Below are 21,480 nucleotides of genomic sequence, written 5' to 3' on the forward strand. Positions count from 1 at the left end.
CTTATGTTGCCTGGGCCCAGGGACTCACCCCTCTCTTTCCTGCTCTCAAAAATATTGAAAAGCAATACATACCTGTGAAAAGTACAAGTACAGATATGTAGGGACAAAACAGCAAAACCCCCTCTCTCTGTCCCAAAGGAGCTGCCCTGAGAGCTTCATCACTAATCACGAGGCCCGGCCACCAGTCCACCGAGGGGGAAAAAAACCAAAGTATGTTCCCTTACGAATCCGCGAACGTCCTCGGGGATTGATCCCTTTTTTTCAAGTCGAAGGAATAATAGAAAACATACCAATACAAAATAATGTTGGAGGACATCCACGTTTCTTGCCATTCAGTTCTCACTACCTACACGAGGCACTCTCCTAGAACACAGAGTTAGGGTTTCAAGGGAAACCAGCTACCCACCCACACTGTCCACAAGTCAGCGTCCCTCTGGATTCGTACAGCACGTGCCTCTAAGCTGCAAACACTAATCTACGTTGCCCTCATTCACCTCGTCCTGAACACCGCCGGGGCTGTGGCCTGCGTCGGAAGACTGATCTCCGCTTCGCAAATAGGGTTGGGGGGTCAGGGACTGAGGCACACAGAGGGACAGTGAATTGCCCAAGGTTATATATACGGGGTCTTTATTGGAAAGTCAGATGTAAAAACCTAGGGCCCTGTACTTTCAAGGGCTTTGAAAGGCTTCAGGTCATGCGCATGTGCACTTTCATACTCAGTGTCCGCCTCTGGGACGATCCTCAGGAAACCGACAGGAGAGGTTCTCTCTGGAGAGAACTGGGAGCCAGGGGGTAAGGACTTAAGTCTAACACGATACCCGCCCATGTTGAATCATTTATCCGCATGTATGTACTTCCAATTACCAATTTAAAGACATACAAAGTTGGACGATGATGCCTGACAGCCATGAGAGCAAGAAACCACCACTAGGGGCCGTCCGGCTGGCCAACAGGTACCATTTGCTGCCCTTGCGATTCAACTGGTCTCACCAAGAAAGAGGAACAGTGACGACGCAGCACCTTAGATGCGTTCCCCGCATGGCGCTTCTGAACACAGTGCTTCCAGGCGGGTCCGAAGCTGCAGGTGCAGATTTGGATGAGTAGCGAGGGGTCCCGGGAGGTGCCTGATGACAACAGGGAACGGGTCCAACCCCACTCACCTCCGGGGCTCCTCCCTGTAGAGCCCCAAAGGAGGAGAGCCCTCCGCACTCCCCGTTTGCCCCCCATGTAGTGCCTGGGTGGGTCCTGTCCCTTCTAACGACACCTTACACTCGGAAGCCACCCACCTGTCTATCCCTACCTCTCCACTGGCCTGTCACCACCACTTCCCAGCCAGGAAGATGACAACGGTCGCGCAGGTGGCCCCCACCCTTCCTTCTGTTTGCCTCCAGGAAAGTGAACCAGGTCATGTTGCTCTTCTGCTTAAAGCCCTCTGGGATCCCCACTGCACAAACGGGAGGAAGTCCACTCTCCTCCCACAGAGCACAAGGTCCTTCTCTGGGATCATCCTCTCTACTCCCTTCCAGGCCACTGCTTTCCTGCACATCACCTCAGTGCCTTCGCACATGCCGGGCTTTCTGATTCTGCTGAACGGTCAGGTGTCAGATCAAAAGTCACTTCGTTAGACTTTCCTCGGCTCCCTCTATAAAGCAGGTCTGCCCCAACCTGCCCAAGAGACTGTATGGTGACACTGCTGATTTGCTCCAGAGCACTGACTGCTAAGTGTGATTCTCTAGCTTATTTGTTCCTAAACTTTGTTATTTTCACTACTTAGATTTTAATCTGCGTGAGGTCAGAGACTGTGTTTGCCTTGTTTACCTCCACATCCTTAGCTCCCCGGATAGTCAGATTTTGATGAATATTGGTTGAATAGATGGACAGATGAACAAGAGAAGTGGATGGGTGGAGAGGTAAATATGGATGGCCGGATGGGCAGATGATGGAGGAATTGGTAGCTGGCTGGCTGGCTGAGTAGACAGGTAGTTGGATGGATGAGTGGATGGGTGAGCGGTTGGGTGAATGGAGGCGTGAATCGATGGATGGGTGGATGGTCGGGTGGACGGATGGAGAGACGAATGGATGCGGCGCTCGCTAGATGGGTGGGTGCACGGATGAATGGATGAGTCAGGAGATGGCTGAATGGCTGCCTGATCGATAGGCAGACAGGTAATTAGATGGCTGGCTGGATGAGTGGATGGATGGATGGGGTGTATTCAGCCTGGTATGAAAGCCTGAGGTCTCTCCTCCTTCTCCCAGGTAGACTCCTCCTCGATGCCCCATGCTAATGAGGCTGGAGTTCTGATTTAAAACTAGCGGGAACTTGAGACTCCTATACTCTGTGTTTTTAAGAACAATATTGAAATATCCGTGAGGTCCGCTGTAGACATGGCTACAGGTTCTCTGCTTTCTGATCTCGATCACGTGCCCACGCTTCTAGATCCTTCTGCCATGTACCGATGGGGAGGTGGAGGGGAATCCCGAGGAAAGGAGCGGCTGGAGTAGCTGGACCCAGTGAACAACGAACGGGTGTGTTTTTATCAGTCCGCTCCTCGGCAACGAGTCCCTGAGCAAAGCTGTTGACATAACGGGGTGGGAGGGGGTGGGAGGGGGTGGGAAGGGGAGAAAGGGCTGACTGATTCAGAAACCGTCTCCACTGACTGCCGCATCTTATTGCCTTCTCTTTAATTACATTTGCATCTGCAACAGCGCGGCCTCAGCCCTGAGCGGCCTGCCCAGACGGCTGCCCTGCGCCTACGGTGTAGGTAATTGGCCCGGGGGCTGGCGCGGCACCCAGATCTCCGTGGCTCGCCAGGCCGTGTCTGGCACGGATTCCGAAGCGGGTCAATGAGCCGGTGGCTGGTGAGTCCCTTAGACGCTTCCTGCCTCTTCAGCCACAGGAGCCCGGGCTCAGCCTCACCCCCAAACCCGCCCAAGAGCCACGCACGTCGGCCGCCTGGGTTTCGATGGCAGGCGGGAGCCACCAGCTCCTTGGCCTTGCCGAGCGCGTGGTCCGGAAGAGGTCAGTTCTGGGATGCGGTGGCTCCCCCAGGCTAAGCCCTACGTCCTGGGCAGAAAAGCTCAGACCTGATAACCCAGGTAACGTCATTCCATCCGCCCAACACACTTCACCAGCTGACGGTTTAGAATCTGTCGATTTCTCTCAATCTGCAGCTAGTTCCTTGGCCAGCCTTGGGTGGTAACATCTTTACCATGGGATAGAGGGGACTGAGGGCAAGGGTCCTGTATTCCAGGGGACCGCGCCTCGCACACAGGCCCCGGCACCCATGTGGCCGAGGGCCAGGTCCTTAATGTGACCTTCCTTTCTCCACCTTAGGGTTCTGAGAAGCGGATAATGACGCTGTTTCCAAGGTCACTGGAGGAGGGCCATCGGGCAGCAGTGGTGTCCAAGCCAAGGTGCGGGCACGTGGCAGGAGGTTCATAAATGGCGCCACGATTACTCGCATCTTTTTCTGGCCAATGTGAGCCCACGGCGCATCTGAGTCCCTCACCCTGGGAAAGTCGGCACTGACTCCTGAACTACGGTCGCGGCCAGAGCTCTTACCATTCAGAAGTCATCAGTTGACCCTGAGGGGCGTGGCTGGATGTCCCTCTTCTCTGTGGTCCCAGGCCCTGGCCCCGAGCCGGTGGTTGGTAACATGCAAAACAAAAGCCTTCCTCTGGGTGTCGAGACGGGGGGAGGCAGAGCTGACAAGGATCTCACATGTCACCTGGTCCTACCACCTGGGACATTCTCGCAAGAGAATGCCTACCCGGCTTGGCTTCCTCCGGTGGCGGGGAGCTCATCACCTCCTGACAGCTCTGTTCTCTCTGTGAACAGCTACAACGGTTCCGCACGCCTTCTGCCGGCCAAGCTGCCGTGTGTGTGTGTGTGTGTGTGTGTGTGTGTGTGTCCCCCAGTGTGTTCCGGGCCTGCTGTCAGCCATGTGACATGTGACCCAGCCAGCCTGCCTGGCCCCGTGGTCTTCTCTTTCCCTGGCTCGGTCAGCTCAGGTCCCTGGACAGCCCCTCTGTGGGCGAGCCGCGGCTGTCAAAGGCTCCTTTCTCCCAGAAGCCCCACTCCCAGGCCGGATGGCCCTCCACGTAACCATGGCGACAGTCCGGCCACTCTCTGAGCCTCAGGCACCCTCTTTCTTAGAAAGGAAGCAAAGCAGGACAGCCACACCGGCCGTGACCACGTGTCCAGGGTCCACTTTCTCCAGCAGCCGCCTGCGGCCGCAGAAGCAACTCATTTGAGCCCCACAGAGACTGGCCGAGAGAAGCTGGGGTCAGCCGTGCCTCCCCAGAAGCCACCAGCCTCTGAGCTTTCTCTCTCTCGGCGGTACTGGGCCACAGACCGCAGCTTGAACTTTCAAGGCCAAAAAGTGGGCAATGTCAGCAAAACCCGCTTGGGAGGGGCGGCTCGGCTCCTCTGCCCGGCGTGGGATTCCCGTCCTAAACCGTCTTGTGTACAACAGAAAGGTGGTCGGGACAGGTCGGCACTAAAGCCAGGTCCAACGAGCAATTCCACTGCCAGACGTACACCCCAAAGGACCAGAAACAGGTGTTCAGATACTTGAACAAGCATGTCCACAACAGCACCATTCACAACAGCCAAAAGGTGGAAGCAACACGGGTGTGCATCCACGGAGGAATGACAAACGAAACGTGGCTTATGCCTGCAGAGGGACCTTCTTCAGCCTTGCGGAGGAGGGACACTGACACCTGCTACAGCACGGACGGACCTGGAGGACACCACGCTGAGTGAAACGTGCCAGCCGCAAAAGAAGACAAATACCGTATAATGCCCCTTCTGGGCGGCCCCTAGAGTCACCAGATTCAGACAGAGAGTGGATGGCGGGCACCAGGGGCTGGGGGAGGGCCTGGGGGCTTTCGGGGTTTCACGGGGACAGTGTTTCGGTTTGGGAAGATGGAAAGTTCCGGAGACGGAGGGTGGGCATGACTGCACAACGGAACGAACGTACGTTGTGCTCAAAGGCCCTGCCTGCTTGGTGCCACGCCTTTCGGGGTGCGGGGTGAGCCTTCCTTGTACAAAAGCTTCAACTCAGAGGCAGGAGGCAGAGGGAAAACGCAGACGACTTAGAAGCCCAGAGCTACGGCACCCTAAATATTCCCGGGATGGGGTGCAACCCGGGCACTGCCCCGTGGCTCTGTGGCCAGCCACTGTCGTCACTGACATCCATGCTACTCCCCCCCACACCATGCCTGGTCGTCCTCCTCCTGGACAGACAGCCCTCTCCCTTGAGCCACCCCACGGTGCGCTCCAGCCCGACCCCAAACCTCAGGCAGCACGGAGACCGCATCTTGGGCAGGTTCTCCGGAAGACGGTGGCTTCTGTAATCCCAGTCCGTGGCGGGTTGGGGGCGGGGGTCCCAATGGACACACTGAGGGGAAAAGCCAAGGGCGCCCGAGTGCTCCATGCACGATGGTCCAGCGTTTTTTGCGGCCCACGTGAGCATCTGTGAGCAGAGGGGGCCTGGCGGAGAAAGAGCCACGTCTTACCTGGAACCATCGAAGCTGTCATATGAACCGACTGTGTAGTGCCTGAAGAGTTTCTTGCTGCGGTCTGCTCGAGTTTCTGCACAGAGAGGGAAGAGAAACACTGTTTAGAAAAGTCACGGCCCCTGAATGCGGAAACCAAGCGAGGCTGGCCGGGCCTCTCACTTATCTGACCTACGAAGCGCGAGACCCGCTCTCCTGGGGAAAAATCTTGGAGGAAGAGAAGGCCTCGCTCTGGGGCCTAACTTTGCAAACTGTGAGGAACACATATGAACCCCGAGGCCAACTTTTGAAGAGCCAGGAGCCTCATTCCAGAAAGAAGGCACAGCCCCGGGTCCTGGGCTCGGGAAGGGGGCGGGAGGCAGTGCTCTGCAAAGAAGACAGTCATGTAGTTCAAGCCAGAATAGCAGTGGCTCACAGAACCCGCCAGAACGGTACGTATCCCCAGGTGATGCTGCTGGGCCTTCCGGCTAATGTGAACATGACCTGCCTTTGAGGAAAAAGAAGGCTTGTTGTTACTTTTCTGGCTGTAGACGTTCTTTCCTAAAACACAAACAAACAAACAAACAAAACCCCAGACACGATTCACGTTCCTAATTTCAGTCCTCTGCCTGCTTCTCTTACTCAGCAGATTTGGACGTAAACTTCACCGGACACAGTTTGAAGAATGTAAATAGATTTTAACAGCTAGCGGGGGGCCAGAGGGAGGAAACCCACAAAAACACAAATACAAGAAATTCGGGGGATCAATGATTTATTGTTCAGGTATTTTCCCCACGGATAAAATCTCCGGGACAATCTCCTTCCTAAACCCTAGGAAAAAGAAAAATACAGAGAAATTATGCGGTTGGCTTCAGGAAATGGCTCAAAATCTCATTATAACTTCTACAACCCTCTCTGTGGTCAGTCCATGGTCCAAGGCGAACGAGCTTTTATTCAAACCCCCACACACGTTCAGTTCAAAAGTGAATGCACGTAAGGGTACCGAGGAAGGTCGGCATGGTTTTGCTCGAGCCCCTTTTATGCCTGGAGGCAGCTAGTTCAGCAAAAATGCATGCTCGCTTTCTGCACAGCACGGAGATGTCTCTGAGGGAGAGGGAGGAGCAAATGGCCAGCCCAGGACTACATTTCCCAGCTCCCCTTGCACCCATGCCACATGACCACTTCCCACCAATGGAATGTGAGCAATGCCATGGAACATTCCATCGTGAAGATGGCGGGGGGGTTCTCTTCTAAGCTTCTCTTTTATGGACCCTGTGTGCTTCCCCACCCTCTCTTGCTACCTCGCCCAGCTCAGAGCTAGGACGCTCCCCGGGGCACTACAGGATGGTGGAATCCTCTAGCGTTCCTGCAAGATGCCCAGGTCTCTGTACATTGAACTGTTGAAGTGAGCAACAATTAGACTTCTGTCGCCCCACGCTACCCTCGAGGGACTTGTTTGTTACAGCAGCTAACGCTGCCTTAGCTGATAGGCAGCCCGGGTCCTCTGGGACTTGGTTCCCACCTGCCTCTTCACCCCTTTCCCGTCACCACCCCCGAGGCTCCAAGAACACCAAAGGTACGATTCTCTGACAAGCAACAACACCAACATCACCACTGTTGTCGTGGACACTAATTGAGTGCTTACTGAACACCGGGTCCGGCTCCGAGCGCCATTCCCAAATTCACCTCCGGGACCTCCCGAGCCCCCGTGCGAGGTACGTGCTGCTCTGCAGCCTCGACCACGTCCAGTCACCTTTCAAATACTGCTAGGACCTTGGGGTCCTCCCTCCCTCTGTCTCTGTTCCACGTGCCCCTGCTCCATCAACACTAATGTTTATGGGGTCCTTCCCCTGTGCCCCCGTCTGGTCATCTGCGCTCAGCCCCTCACTAGTCGCAGCAGCCAGATGAGGGAGGTGGGACCGAGCCCATTTTATGGATGGAGACGGTAAGGCTGCCGAGGCAAAGTCACACACCCACTAAATGGCAGGGTCAGGATGAGTCCCCAGGGGCTCCAGACCACCAAGCCACACTAAGTGACCCCTGGAAGGGGTCCGAGTCCCCATGCCCTCTACGGTGCTCCAGGGTGGTGATGGCCTTTTTCTCTGTGTTACACCACATGCCCCGCCCCCATGCCTAATTCCTGGTAGCTACCCAGGGCCAGTACCTGTCCACCTGACCTACACGACCTATTGTGCGACCAGCAAAGAAAACACACCACACAGCCTCAGAGTGGCTTCAGTACATGGGGCCCTCGCCACGCCGGGCACGGGTCCAGCCAAGCTACACGTACCTCTTCCGTGTTTCGCACCTGGACGAACTGTGCCCAGATGTTTTGGACCCACCTCCCCTCCTCCCCGGCGTCTGTAGCTTACACATGTGCAATGTGAGTCATTTATCAAGCCCACGGGGGGAGACGGGTCCTGCGCCCCACATGCAGGGACTAGGAGACTCACAGGGGTGGGGCCTTAGCTCTGCGATCCGGGGCTCAGGATCCTGGGGCCGGGTTGAAGACGCAGCCTGAGGACGAGGACCTTCCGTGAGCTGGGCTAAGGGCACCAGCAGTCGGATGACGGTGTGCAGGGAGCACGCAGGCCAGACGACGCATCCGGCCGACTCAGCCCTGTGACATCTGTGTGGGGGCCCCATCTGCGCCAGGCCCCAGAGGGCTACGTAGGAATTGAACCTCATCGTGTTTAGCAGAGTAGCTTACAAAGCCACCGAGCGACCGTGGGGACTGTCTGTGAGCTGTTATTACTCGTAATTGCCTCTGTTGCTTAAGCCCCACATAGGCAGCTCTGCGCTGGTTGCCTAGGGAGGTGTTGGGCACTGAGATGTGATCGGTGGGGGCCCCTGGCTAAAGTCAGAGGTTTAGGGTTCCAGCAGCAGAGGGGGCGTCAGTGAATGTGTGTGTGTGTGTGTGTGTGCACGTGCGTGTGTGTTTACCGGAAGAAACATTTCAGAAAGGGAACCATTTCTAGGCTAGGTCAGTGAGCCAGTGGTTCCCAGATTTGGGGATCTCATGGATCAAGAAAATCTTACACAAGAGGGAAGAACGTAGTCTGACGTAAGATTTACCACGTTTTTATTTTGGCTCAGGAAGGACGTTCAAAACAATGGGCTCCTTTCCTCTACCTCAATTATTTTATTAGAGAAAGGAGACCTTCAGAAAGGATACGATTTCTTTCTTTCCTTCTTTTGAGAAAGAGAAGAGCGTGAGCGGGGGAGGGGCAGACAGAATCCCAAGCAGGCTCCGCGCCGTCAGCCCAGAGGGCTGGATCCCATGAGCCATGAGACCATGACATGAGCTGAAATCAAGAGTTGGACGCTTAGCCGACTGAGCTACCCAGGCACCACCCTCCCCCCGCCCCCGTTTTTTTTTATTTGAAAGGATACTATCTCTGAATGCTTTGTGAAAAACTCCCACTGCACAGTCTTTTCTGTGCTCTGGCTCCTGGACACAATTACACTTCTGCTCTGGGATACGGCCCCAAAGATCAGGGGAGGGGCACCGAGGGACACAACATTGCGACCATCACTAACCTCACTTAGACGCCGAATCCTGTGGACCTGCCCTTGCCTGGCCTCAGCGTCTGACCCGGGGAAGAGAGAAGGTGGGCTGGATCGCTCTCAGGCCCCTTCCCCACTGTTAAGGTGTGCCCTTCGTGTCACCACCAGGGTCGGCCTTTGCTGGTAACCCGGGATCTGCCGTCACTGTGCGGGGAGGCGGGGGCTGCTGGCCGCCCGGGCCGGCCCCTTCCCAAGATGCACGTGGGTCGCAAACAAGACGCAGAAGGGGAGGAGCAGGAGGAGGTCGGAGGCCCGGCCAGCAGCCCTGTGGGTTGAACGCAGACCCAGAGCCCTTCAGAGAGGCTTCTGGGCCTCAGCTAGATCGTCGGTTGTCCGTCACTCTGATGTGGACACGGTCACACGTGTTCGAAGGCTGCGGGTCGGCCGGCCTGCTCACTCACACACCCAGCAGAGCTCACCCCAGGCTTCCAGGTGCGGCCGGAAGGCCACGGGTCCTCCAGGGAGGCCCATAAGAACCCTCCGGGCCCCTATGTCTGCCTCTGCCCTACACCCTGCACGATCACCCTCTGTCTTCCACTTGCATTAAACTGACTGGCCAGGAGCACCTGGGTGGCTCAGGCCATTAAGCGTCAGACTCCTGATTTCAGCTCAGGTCATGATCTCACGGGACGTGAGATCGAGTCCCGCATCGGGCTCTGGGCCGAGAGCACAGAGGCTGCTTGGGATGCTCTCGCTCGCTCTCCCCCTCCCTCCCCTCCCCCACTCATACTCTGTCTCTGTCTCTTTCTCTCAAAAGAAATAAATAAACTCTAAAATGACCAGCCAGCCACCCCCTTCACAGTCCACGTGCAGAAGCCACTCCCCTTCTCCTGGGCTGTGCCTCCCTTGTTCTTTGGGGTGAGCCCCTTCCCGGCCCGGCCACGTGGTCGGGTGCGGCTGCCCAGTCCCTCCCCACCCCCACTGCTCGGCCCTGGATGCCAGGGTCGTGCACGGGAGCCTGGCAGTCTGTTCCTTTAAACACAGCAGGTGCCTGGCTCAGAGGAGGGGCACGTGACCCTGGCTGGGACAATGCAGCCTTCCTCCTGCTGCTGCGATTTCCACTTTTGAGGCCACCGTGGGGAACACGCTGCCTGAGAACGAGTCACACCCAGGACAGTAGAGCAGCTGGGGATAGGGGGACCGACCGACTGCCCTGGTGACACGGTCAGAAGCCCTGTGCACAACCCACAGCTGCGCCTGGCTGTTCAGTGACACACACCGAATACGTTTCCTTTGTGGCTGAAGACAGTGCGGCTAACCCTTGTTCACAGCTGCAAAGTTTGGAAGGAGGGATGGGGCCATGAACTTCATTGTTTGCAAGGCCGCCCCCGACAGCCAGGAGACCCGCCACCCGAGGTGTGGTGCCCACAGCGAGTTCGTGTGCTTACAAGTCCCCTCCCTGGGGAAACAATTGCTCCCGTCACCATGCGGGGGTCCCGGGAGAGCCACCTCTCGAGAGGCATGCCGCCCCAGTCACCACGAGCACGGCTGTGTCCCAGGCCGGTCCAGGCATCACGCTGGACTGTCCTGGACCCCATCGTTAGTACTGAGGGACCCGTGGCCCACACATGACCCACTGGCGTTTTCTGAGATGTTCCAAGGGCTGCATGTTGAGGAAGGTGACCTCGGCTTGGCCAGATGATGCTTGAAATTAGTTTTGCCCAGTGAGTTTCGAGAAGCGACTTATGCCACTTCCTGGACGGATGGAGCATTTAGTCCCCAATGCAAGACTGCCCCTTGCCCCCAGTATTGAGTTTATCCCTGGGGCATGATGCCCAGTACACTTGAGACGGTGATCCCCATCAGCCTGGGTCCCCGAGTGAGCCCCCTGGGATACGAGACAGACAACTTTGTGGTTTTAGGTCATTAAGTTTAGGGGCACGTTTGTTACTGCAGCTTACGTAGCCTGAGCTGACTGATGCAGACCGTGCGTGGCCTCCTCTCACGAGAGGCAGCACATTCCATGTTTCGCTCAGGCCTGGCGGAGCTGGCTTTCATCACAGCAACCGGGAGTCCCGGTGAGTGCAGAAAAAAAGACTAGACACAATCAACGCGAGAGCAGAGCTCGGCCCCTTGTCTGGGAGGATGCTCATACCTTCTAGAAAAGGAAAACTGCCCAACAGACTATAGGACCGTATCCTAGTTACGTGGACAGAGCGAAGGACAGCAGCACATGGCTTCTTTATGTGTCTCAGAGGAAGACGCCTCTCTGCTGATGATAAAGAAAGGAGATAATCTGGGGCATCTGGGGGGCTCAGTTGGCTGAGCGTCCGACTTCGGCTCAGGTCATGATCTCACAGCTCGTGCGTTCGAGCCCCGTGTTGGGCTCTGTGCTGACAGCTCAGAGCCTGGAGCCTGTTTCCGATTCTGTGTCTCCCTCTCTCTGTGCCCCCCTCTCTCTCTCTCTCTCTCTCTCTCTCTCTCTCTCTCTCTCAAAAATAAATCAAACATTAAAAAAAATAAAGAAAGAAAGGACATAAACTAACCAACCCAGAGGGAACCTGTCTGTTTCCCTAACCCCGTAGAAGCTTCTTGAAGCCAAGAACCAAGTAGTCTGCACGCAGGCCCCCTCCTTGGCCTGCACCGGGCCCAGGGCTGTATGCAGCAAGGTCTGTACGTTTCCTGCAGCTCAGAGGCCAGCAATCCCTCCGCCCTCATCTGAGCGACCATTAGCTCTTGCCTGGACTGTTGCAGTAGCCACTGGTCTCCCTGCTTCCACACTTGTCCCTACCCTCCTCGGTCTAACTCTCCGTAGAGCAGAGTGAGCTTTAAAAAATGTAAGCATTAGGTGATGTCAGTGCTGCTTACTGTTTTCCAACAACTTCCCATGGAATTAGAATCCCACCAAGCGTCTTTGGATGACGCTGGCCTGACACCGTGGCCTTGACTCCTACTGTTCTCCCTCCTCAATCACCCCACTCCTGTCACCTTAGGCTCCCCTTCCTTCCTTGGAAATGTCGAGCTCGTCCGTACCTCAGGACCTCTACACTTGTTGGACTCCCTGGGACACGCTCTCCCCAACTCAAATTCCAGTGCCCGGCCAGAGCGCCAGCTCCTGGAACGCAGCCTGGCACACAGAAAGTGCTCGGTCACTGTGCACAAAACCACACGCCCTTGGGCCCTTTGCTCCTGTTCAACGTGGGCAGTTTCATCCCGCGGGGTGGGACCGTGACAGGTCGAGGCTGGAGGACAGAGGGCTGGACGTGGCTCCTCCCGGGGACGGCTGGGGTGCAAGCAGCCAGCCCTGCAAACTGAGAGGCCTGAGCTCCAGTCCCGACCTTGATGGGGACAACGTGCACCCTCCTCACGCTGCCTCTCCAGGCCTCAGCTTCTCGACCACCAAGCTGACCGCTGGACGAAATGACCCCAGAGTCTCTGGCTTCGCAACACGACACCTCCTCTCTGCCACCGACGCAGCTGGGGGCTAACCCCTTCCCAGGTGACGGCCGTGCACCCCGGCACCCCACGCGGGCAGTGTTTAGGCGGACGCACCCTGGAGGCTTCTTTGTGAGTGTGGCCTAGAAAAATCTACACGGGAAGAAAAAAAGGCTAGAAATCCCATCCCATATACCTCTCGCGACTCGTGAAAAGGAGTGACAGATTGCATGACAAGCTTCAGATTGTCGGCATTTAAAATAGCCCTTTACGCATTGCTGCTGGGTAGACTATGCCATGTAGCTCGGCGAGTGAGCTAGGAGGGGGCATGTGGGGAGATGAGAATGGCCTCTGGTCCCCCAGGGTGGCTGATTCTGGAAAAGGAACTGAGGGAAGCAATCTTCTCAAAACGATTTTCAAAGACTCCGAAAGGCCAACAGGTAGTTCCAAGGACGGTGAGGGGGGAGGAGGGCTCTCGGGTCAGGAGATGCCCTCACGGGAGAGGGCAAGGAGCCTGGGTGCGGCCCCTTCTCCTGAGCCAGGGTCCCCAGGGGCGGCGCCCTTGCTCACGGGTGCCCGCATGGAACAGACACGCAAGGAAGGTCACTGCGCCTGCATCTAACACGGCAAGCGTGAGCCCAGTCCCTTGCTGGCTGCGCGGCCCAGGTTGGAAATTGCTTCTCCGGGCCTCGGTTCTCTCATCTGTGAAAGGGGCCAGGAGCAGGGTGTGACAATGCTGCGGGGGCACGTGCACTTGTGAACGGACCCCGCGCAGCCTGTCCGGGACTCTGCTTACAGACCCTCTCCTGGGAACATGGAATTGACGTGGATGGTCTCAGCTTCCTGTCTGAGGCGAGCGTATCCTTCCCGACTGGGGCACCAAGGCCGTCACCACGGGAAACAGACGGGCGCTACGGCCAGAGCCCGGGGCAGTGGCGGAGCGCGTGTGGCTCTGCAGAGAGCCGGCTGAGCTGTCCTGGCTCCTGGCAAAGCCCGTGCCGACTCTAGAACCTGCTCCCAGAACCAGGGGAGGGCGGCTGGGCCACACACTCTGCCCTCGGGGCCCAGGAAGGGCCCCGCATCCTTATGATGGACCATGCTTCTCCACGTAACCCAGATCACGCAGGTTTTAGGATTCTTGCAACCAAAAGCACGGTGTCTTTCAGCTCTTCTGTCTGTCACTCTGCCTAGAAACTGTCGTCACCCACGTGGAAAGTGACGCTTCCACCACGATGCTTTCCGGGGCAGTCCTGGACGCTGCAGACCCTTGGGCATCCTCGCCTCTAATTCCCAAGTGCTGGTATTTGCTGTGACAATCAACCCCCTACGTGGGTCCAAATACCGCAGGGGCAGCGTTCCCCGCAGTGGCAACCTCGTCCTAGCCACACGCCGACATCCCTCCATCAGAGAGCGGTTAAAATGACCAGGCGAAGGACGCTGGACACACAAGGGCTCCCGTCTCCCCTGGGACTGGCCGTGGGCTGGAGACGACCTGCAAGGATCAGAAACACTTCCGGGTCGTGCCGCCTCGGCTCACGCATCACGATGGCGGGGTCACGTCAGGTAACATCCCGAGCTTCCTGTCCCCTTCCCCAGGCGCGGTGCCTCAGACTGACTTTGTCGATGGCCACAAGCTCAGAGGCCGTGAAAGGGTCGTAAGTCCACGCATGTGTCTTGGAAAGGAGGCAAAAGCAAGGTCGCCTGCACCCTTCTCTCTAGGGACAGAAGGAATATTGACTTACAGCTCCCTTGCTGACCGCTGGGGTAGGTTTTAAAAGGAGAAAGACTTCAATTCGGTGAACTCTGGACAGGTCAGTCCAGAGGTGATCGTGAAGAATTGAATTCTGCCGGGAAACCCTCACCCCTGGCCTTACTCCCCTGGAAACGTCAGGTTCTCTGGCAAAGGGACATGATCAGGGGCTAATCTAAGGACGGGAGAGAACCGGACGTGTCTGAGGATGGAGGGCCACATAAGCAGGACCGTGGGGGACCCGCTGGAACTGAGAGTGACCCCCGGAGGGAGGTCGGCAAGGAGACGGGTCCCCCGTCCTGCAGCTCCTGGGGACAGAATCCTGCTGCTGACCCCACGTGCGGGGGAGGCATCCCCCCAGAGCTCCAGCTCCAGCCCGAAAGGGGCCCCCGAGACCGAGCACGGAAGCCGGCGAGCCCGCCTGCGCCGCTGACCCCCGGCACCGTGAACCCCTCGCCAGGTGGTGTTGGGAGCCGCTGAGCCTGTGGCCACCTACTGTACAGCCCAGAATGGACAGAGCTGGGGTTGTGTTCCCTCAGACTTCTGTTTCCCATTTCCCTCAAGATTTAGCTTCCGTCCCACCAAAAGGAGAGACAGACAGACAGACAGACGAAAAGGAGGGCATTTCGGTGAGGTCGTGAGGCTCCCCGTGTCCCTCCCTCCCCTGGAATCCAGGTCTTCTCTTGGCTCCCGGGTCCCATTCTTGGATCCTCACCCAAAGGGGCAAAAACCACCACGGGGGGACACCGGAGCGGTGGGGGAGCCCCCAACCCAACCGTCGTCGCCGTTCCGGTTGGAGCGCCTCCGCTGTGCCCGCCCTGAGTCAGGTGCGGCCCCATGGCCTCCTGCCTCTGCGCTGGGCTCGGGCCGCCTGGCGGAGGTTCAAGGTGGCTGGGCCGTCCCACGGCAAGCCCCCGGCGCTGTGCATCCACACCCCTCCCTCCCACAGGCTCCTGTGATCTCCAGCGGGTTTTAAATCAGACACCACTCGGGCTACACCCCGGGCTGGCGAGCCAAATGCAGAATCGGAACCACAAGGAGGAAAGAGATTACCGATGGGGATGAAGACAGAAATAACTTTTCTTTTTTAAAACCAAAGATGCCGGCGGGCTCCTTGCACAGCAGAGAGAAGCGGGCAGACAGGAGTGCGGGGAGAAGCCGGAAGCGGGCACGAAGGCGGCCGGGCCGGACACCGGTTTGTGGGGCTGGGTCGGCAGGGCCGGCCATCGGGGTTATGGCTCACCCCGGCCAGACTCTAGCCGGCGAAAGCGGGGACAAGCCGGGGTGTAGGGGGCGGGCTGGGGCAGAGGGCGGGGGCTGCACAGTGTGTCCCCAGGCCCGGCTCCACCCCCAGCCCTCGGGCTCTGCCGACAGGGCAATCCCACGCCAGGTGTGGAGGCCGGGTGGCACCGCCAGAAAGTCACGGCAGTGGGGGCGGGGGGCACTTATCACACCCAGAGCAGCGGCTAGCATGGTTGACCGTTTATTCACTAAATCGGCTGCAGAACGTCCTTGGGGCGCCTCGTGGGCCCCAGGTGTTGGCCTGGCAGGGGAGGGAGGAGAAAGTAAGGTCACTTGCTTTCTTAAAACGGACCATGCCACGGACCAGGCCACGCCAGCCTGACGTGGGAGGGTGTGTGCCACGAACCTGGTGGCCTATCTCGACAGGCAGGTTTTCTCGTAGAGCCTATCAGATGGAGATCCCACTCGGATATGACTGGGCGAGGACAAAGCGTGGGCAGGCCTGTGTTCCCCGCTGGGGGCTCCAGGGGGGAGTCTGTTCCTTTGCCTCTCCCAGCTCCCGGAGACGCTCGAGCTCCTGGGCTCGGGGTCTCTTCCTCCATCTGCAAAGCCAGCAGCACTGGGCCCAGTCCTCAGATGCCATTAGGCTCATTTGAATTCTGTGCCTCCCTCTTCCCCTTAACGACTGCTGGGATTAGTGAGCCCTCCTGGATAATCCCAGATAATCTCCCTCTCTTCAAGTCAGCAACTGGCAACCGTCACTCTGTCGGCCACCTTACTTCCCCTTCGTCACGTATGAGAATGCAATGCCCCGTTTGCAGGCACAAGACAAGGTGCGTTCAAGGTCCGGCTCTGCCCGAGGGACGGTGGGAGCGGGGTGAGCCTCAGCCCCTCCGACGCCCCACCCTCTCCTCTGCAGTTTGGGGAGACGGTCCTCCTCTCAGATGTGAAGCGCTTTGCTCTGTGCTTGGCAGCTCTTCCCCCGGGGGCCTGCAGGGCCACGAGCCCTGGGGCCACGCTCTCCCCCCCGCCCCCCATCCAGCATGTGGTTTCCAGTGGTTGAAGCCACTTACGTGGTGGGTTATGGCCCACAAGCAACTGAGTCGCTGGATTCTATTTATTCCCAGCTCTCCGAGCCCTGCTCCGTCCATCCCCCGCGTGTGCACACGTGTGGCATCTGCTCGGTTCTCCCCTCCTGCCCGGGTCTGGGAACACCAGCCTAGCGCCCACACAGCTGGGTAAGCCCCCAGTGGCAAGGGGCCACGTTAGGTTTTCCAGAATAACCATGCGCTTTGAATTCCCCTAAAGTTGGCCCGGGTGCGCAAGGGCACAGGGAGTGCCCCCGCCACCACCAACCCTCCAGGGCACACGTCCGCGGGTCCCGAACGCTCAGGCACCGTGCAAAAGCCAAATCTACAAACTCCGAAAGCCGGAGGCAAAGGAAGAGGTGCGGGATGGGGGCTGGTTTTCCCTCCCCGATCGACAGCTGTGTCCCGGGGGACCGTGGGTCACACCGTAAGCTCACACGAAGCACCTTAGGAATCAAGCGGTGGCCGTGTTGCCGAGCGAAAGCTGCTTCTGCGATCGTGACTTCGCGAAGCAGTTTTCGGGCCTCACAAAGCCCCTTACGACCGTGGGGTCTGTGCACCCACCTGCCCGCCGAGGCCCTCTGACACTGGCCTCGTCCGCTCAGGTAACAGTCGGAACGCAGGACCCCCCAAGGCAGGGCAAGGAGGGAGGCGGCCCCGGGTGCGGGACGCATCGCCACGGCCATCACTGTCTCCCCCTGTCGACAGCCATCACCTGCCATCCCCGTCGTAGGTGACATTTACATGGCCCTTCCCGTGTTCCATACGCCGTCCCAGGTGCAAAATGCTTAAACTCCTTTTGGTGCCCTGGCTGGCCAGGGTGACAAGGAGTGTCGTCCCCCCTGCACGGGTAACGAAGTAACAGCGAGACCGAGGAGATGGTGGTCCTCCCTGGCCCACCCTGCACGCCCGGCCGGCCATGGAGCGCTCGCTCTGCCTTGCGCCCAGCGCCTCCCTCCCTCCGATGGACACACAGAGCAGGCTCCCTCAACAGCACCTCCGCGGAGCCTGGGAGGCCCGAACACCACATCCCCGGCCTCCTCCCCGGGCGGGCCCTCCCTTCGCAAACCAGACCTCCCGAGGGCACGTCCCCTTTTCCCATCCGGACTGAGGAGTGTCACAGCCACTCTGCCACCTTGGGATGGCGGAGACGCAGGGCAAGATGGAGCGGGCCTGTGCATTTAGGTGACGGGCTCTGCGCTTAGTCTCTGGGAGCCCACCCGGCATCGTCCCAGGGGCAAAGCCGCGTCTCCTGTTTTGGTCACCAACAGCCCCAAGAGGCAGGACACACAGGAGGCAACAGGCGCGGAAGGGTGTCCCCAGGCGCACAGCTTGCGAGCGACAGAACTGGTCTTCGGCGCCCCCTTAGCGCCTCTGCCACGACCACAGAGCAGAGCCACAAAGCAAGTTCGTTCCGCCCAGGAGAAAGTCGGGTGCGACCGGACGCTTTCCAAAGTCGCCCGGCTCGAGAGCCAGCGGTGGAGCTGGCCCAAACCCTGGCTCCAGGATTCAAGGTCGGGGCGCCGCATCTGACCACACCCTCCCCGGAGCGGTTTTGAAAGGACAGATCTCAGAGATGAAGAGTTCCCTGCAGACAACGCCTTTTACGACGCCACAGTCGAGAATCCTTCGGGATGCAGGAAGCCCCTGGGATCACAGGCTTTCAGGCTAAGGAAGCCCTTCTCCATTTGAGAAGGCGCAGAGGCCCGCCCAAGGTCACACCGCAGGGACCCACCTCTAGACCCTCTGCTCCTGGTCCTGCTCCCCTGGGATCGTGGGCTCGGTGGACGCTTCCCACCCGGGGTGCCCAGCACTCGTGGTCGGGGGTCTGCAGTCCTGTCCTCCCCTTCTTGCAGCCTCCAGGCTAAGCGAGGCTGGGACACCACAGGACAGGAAGCTGAGCCCAACTCCTGGCACTTTCGACCCATCCCCTCCCTCCCAGATCGGCTGTCAGTGAGCTGGTTTCTACTCTGTAGTAAGGAGCATGTCTCCTGCTTTTTTTTTTTTTTTTTTTTTTTTTTTATCAGCCCAGGCTGCTAAGTGGAAGCATTTATACCAACCATGCACAGAACCAGAAAGGCTGTTTCAGTGGAAATTACAGTAAATGAAGGACCGGGTGCCCGCGTGGCACATTGTCGCTGAGCTCGGTCAGAACATCCACGCCAAGGACGCCCCGTTTCCCTCCCTCTCCATTCAGACGCACCGCCGCTGGCCAGGGGTGGCTGTCCCCGGGGCCGCAGCGACCCCGGCGGAGAGGAGGGTGTTCGATCACATGCAGGGATCTCGAAAAGCCTTTCCTGGCACTGAAGCCACAGGCCGGCCCAGAGGGAGCACAAGCCTGGTGTCTCTGTCGTGCCAGGATGTCGGATGGACGCTCAGCACGATCCTTTGCTTCCCGGGCCCCCACCCGGCACCTGCCCCTCGGTCACCCAGGACCCGACCCCCACAGAACCGGCCTCTCTCCCCGGCCAGAGCCACCACTTGTGGAGCTGTGACCCAGAGCAGGTTGGGACACCCCTCCCCCGCAGGCAGGGCCGCCCCGCCCCCCCTGCACCGCCACCCCAGCCAAGGGCACCACAAGCTAGAACAGACTGGGGGCGGGAGGCTTCTTTTTAGTTCTTCAAAATCTTTTTTAGGGACGCTGGCAGCTGAGGCTGAGGAACTAGGACACAGAGAAGACAGACCTGTGGAGCTCAAGGAAACCGCCCTGGTTGTGCGGGAAGGCAGGCGGGGCCTTCACAGCGTGGCGCCAGGCCACCGAGTGGGCAGACCACGGTCCAAGGCCACGGGAATGAGTGGGCTCGCCCTGGAAGGGTCAGGGTGAGTTGGGGGAGGGTGACCCCGATGGTGCGAGCGGATCGCAAGGGGACCTACCCCGGCAATGACCTCCCACGTGGTGGCCAGCCCCTCGGGGACTCATTGCCTGCGACCCACCCACCTGCTGAGAGGCCAGGCACCGCCCCCTCCCCCCAAAGAGGTTACAGGTCCCTGACTGACACCAGGGTCGGGAGGGTGTCCCTGGAGTGGGGACGGGTCACAGCTCGGTTTCTCTCGGCACGCACGGAAGCACCGTCCGGGAGGGGGCTCCATCAAGGAGAGGCGTTCGTATCTGACCAGGTGGACCCTCACAAGCTGGGGGTCTCCTCTCCACTCTAGTTCTGTGAGCGACAGGGAGCCGTCGGTAACAGCCTTCTGCAGAAGCTGAAGAAAGCAACGTGACCTGAGACTACATACGGTGTCCTCTTGTCCCCGGGGCCATGATGCCGAAGGAGCACACAGTGCGTTTGGTTAAAAAAAAAACAACAAAAAAACGAAACACGACACCCAACCTAAAGCCCCAACTAGCCATGCTTCCTTGGAGGAGGGCAGGCTGGGCTGGCTAGGAGGGCACGCTGCCTTGACCAGGTTGGGGACCCTCCAGTGCAGTCTGCCAGGCCACAGAAAGCACGGGGACCCTGGCCCATTTATGCGTTTGCATCAAAGCCATTCACAACGTGGGTGCCTTCCCTTGGAGTTAACAAGGCTGCTCAGGAGGCAGAGAAGACCGAGTTGCTCCGAAAGACCCACTGGCCACTGCACGGGGCTCCTGAGAAGGCAGAAAAGCCACGGGGGCTCAGCAAGAGACGCCTGAGCCCCCCGGAATGGCAGGACGGCTGCTCTGGTCCTCCCGTCTACACTGGAAGCAGGAGAGGGCCGTTACAGAAACAATAGGCTTCTGCGGTAAAGCACAGCAAGCAGAGACAGTAATTCTAAAACACGCCAAGTGTAGAGCCATCGCCTACACAGCAAGCCGCCCCGTCTGAGCGAGCGCCCGCAGGACCGCCAGTCCCGCGATTCTGGCAGAGAACAAAGAGTCCGCGCACCAGCCCGAAGCGGGTTGGGGAGGCGGCACCATACCTCCGAAATGAACTTTCTTCTTGAACCGCGAATTCTCTGCCATCATCTCCAGCCTGGGTGTGACCATCTCACTCAGGCTGGTCCCGCTGCGGCTCTAGGTCCATGGGGGGAACCGAGTCCCCGAGGCCGCCGGCCTCATCTACTATTGTCTGTTAATCCGAGAGGAAAAAAAAAAAAAAAAAGTTGCGGCCCTCCGGGGTCACAGTTGCAGAAGGAAAAAGGAGACCGAAATCAGAGGGAGAAGAAAGATGGTTCCGGAGCGCGTAATCCACAGGGAGGCTCGCGAAATTGACTTTCCAAGACCACACGTTGGAGCGGCGGAAAATTCAGTTCTTTGACACAAGTTGTAAGCTCCAGATTGGCGCTCACATCTTTTCCACTTCCCACTGTACCAGGGATGGTTCTTTTTCCTAGTGCCGGTTTCCATGGCAATGCATCAGTCACTAGTCTAAATACGTACGGGTGAAGGACGCCTGGAAAACCAGTGCAATTATGCATGCCATTAGCAGGGAGAGGAAAATGGTTCAACCCGGCTATTAGCACGGGGCCGGGGTAACACTTAGCAGCTTTCACATCCTTATCCCGGGTCACTGCTTTCTCATTTATAACACCCAGCGTGCTCTCCGTCCCGGCACTTCCAGGGGGCCCGTGCGCCGTGGAGGGACAGCGGGCAGCCGAGCCCATCTTGGCCACGCGACCCTGCCGAGCCAGTGGCAGAGGGAAGGAACCGCGTGGCTGTGAAATCGGTCCCGGGCTAAGGTGCCTCCTGTTGGACCCTGCGTCCCTCGGGTGGGGTGGGGGTGGGGGGCCTGGGGACTCGGGGAGGCATGGAGGGATTTGGGGACAAATCCGGGGACGTGCTGTAAACTGGGTTTGGAGGCTGGTGGTCGGCAGCCGTAGCTGGAGAGCCTGGGCTCTGGTCTAGGGCTGGGGGCTGGAGGCTGAGCCTTTTCCCGCCAGGTTGCCTCGCGTGAGAAGGGAGGTATCAGCCGGGACAACAGAGGTTCTCACTCCTTTTGGCCATTTGTCATCGCTCTCTTTTCCTAAATGGCCACCAGGGGC

General features: G+C 58.5%; 1 protein-coding gene across 11 annotated transcripts in view; it reads right to left on the reverse strand.

Annotated features, from left to right (window-relative positions):
- SHANK2 (SH3 and multiple ankyrin repeat domains 2) overlaps positions 1–21,480 on the reverse strand; it is a 516,273-nt gene that overhangs the window by 191,735 nt on the left and 303,058 nt on the right. For all 11 annotated transcript variants that reach the window (XR_007156245.1, XM_047877830.1, XM_047877836.1 and 8 more), the window contains one exon: positions 5,521–5,596. Coding sequence is in view for 10 of the 11 variants with exons in the window: in XM_047877830.1 (XP_047733786.1) it covers positions 5,521–5,596 (76 nt within the window). In the remaining variant the exon portion in view is untranslated. The remainder of the gene's footprint in view (positions 1–5,520; positions 5,597–21,480) is intronic.

This window comes from Prionailurus viverrinus, chromosome D1 (genome assembly GCF_022837055.1).
Source record: "Prionailurus viverrinus isolate Anna chromosome D1, UM_Priviv_1.0, whole genome shotgun sequence".
Taxonomy (NCBI): Eukaryota; Metazoa; Chordata; class Mammalia; order Carnivora; family Felidae; genus Prionailurus; species Prionailurus viverrinus.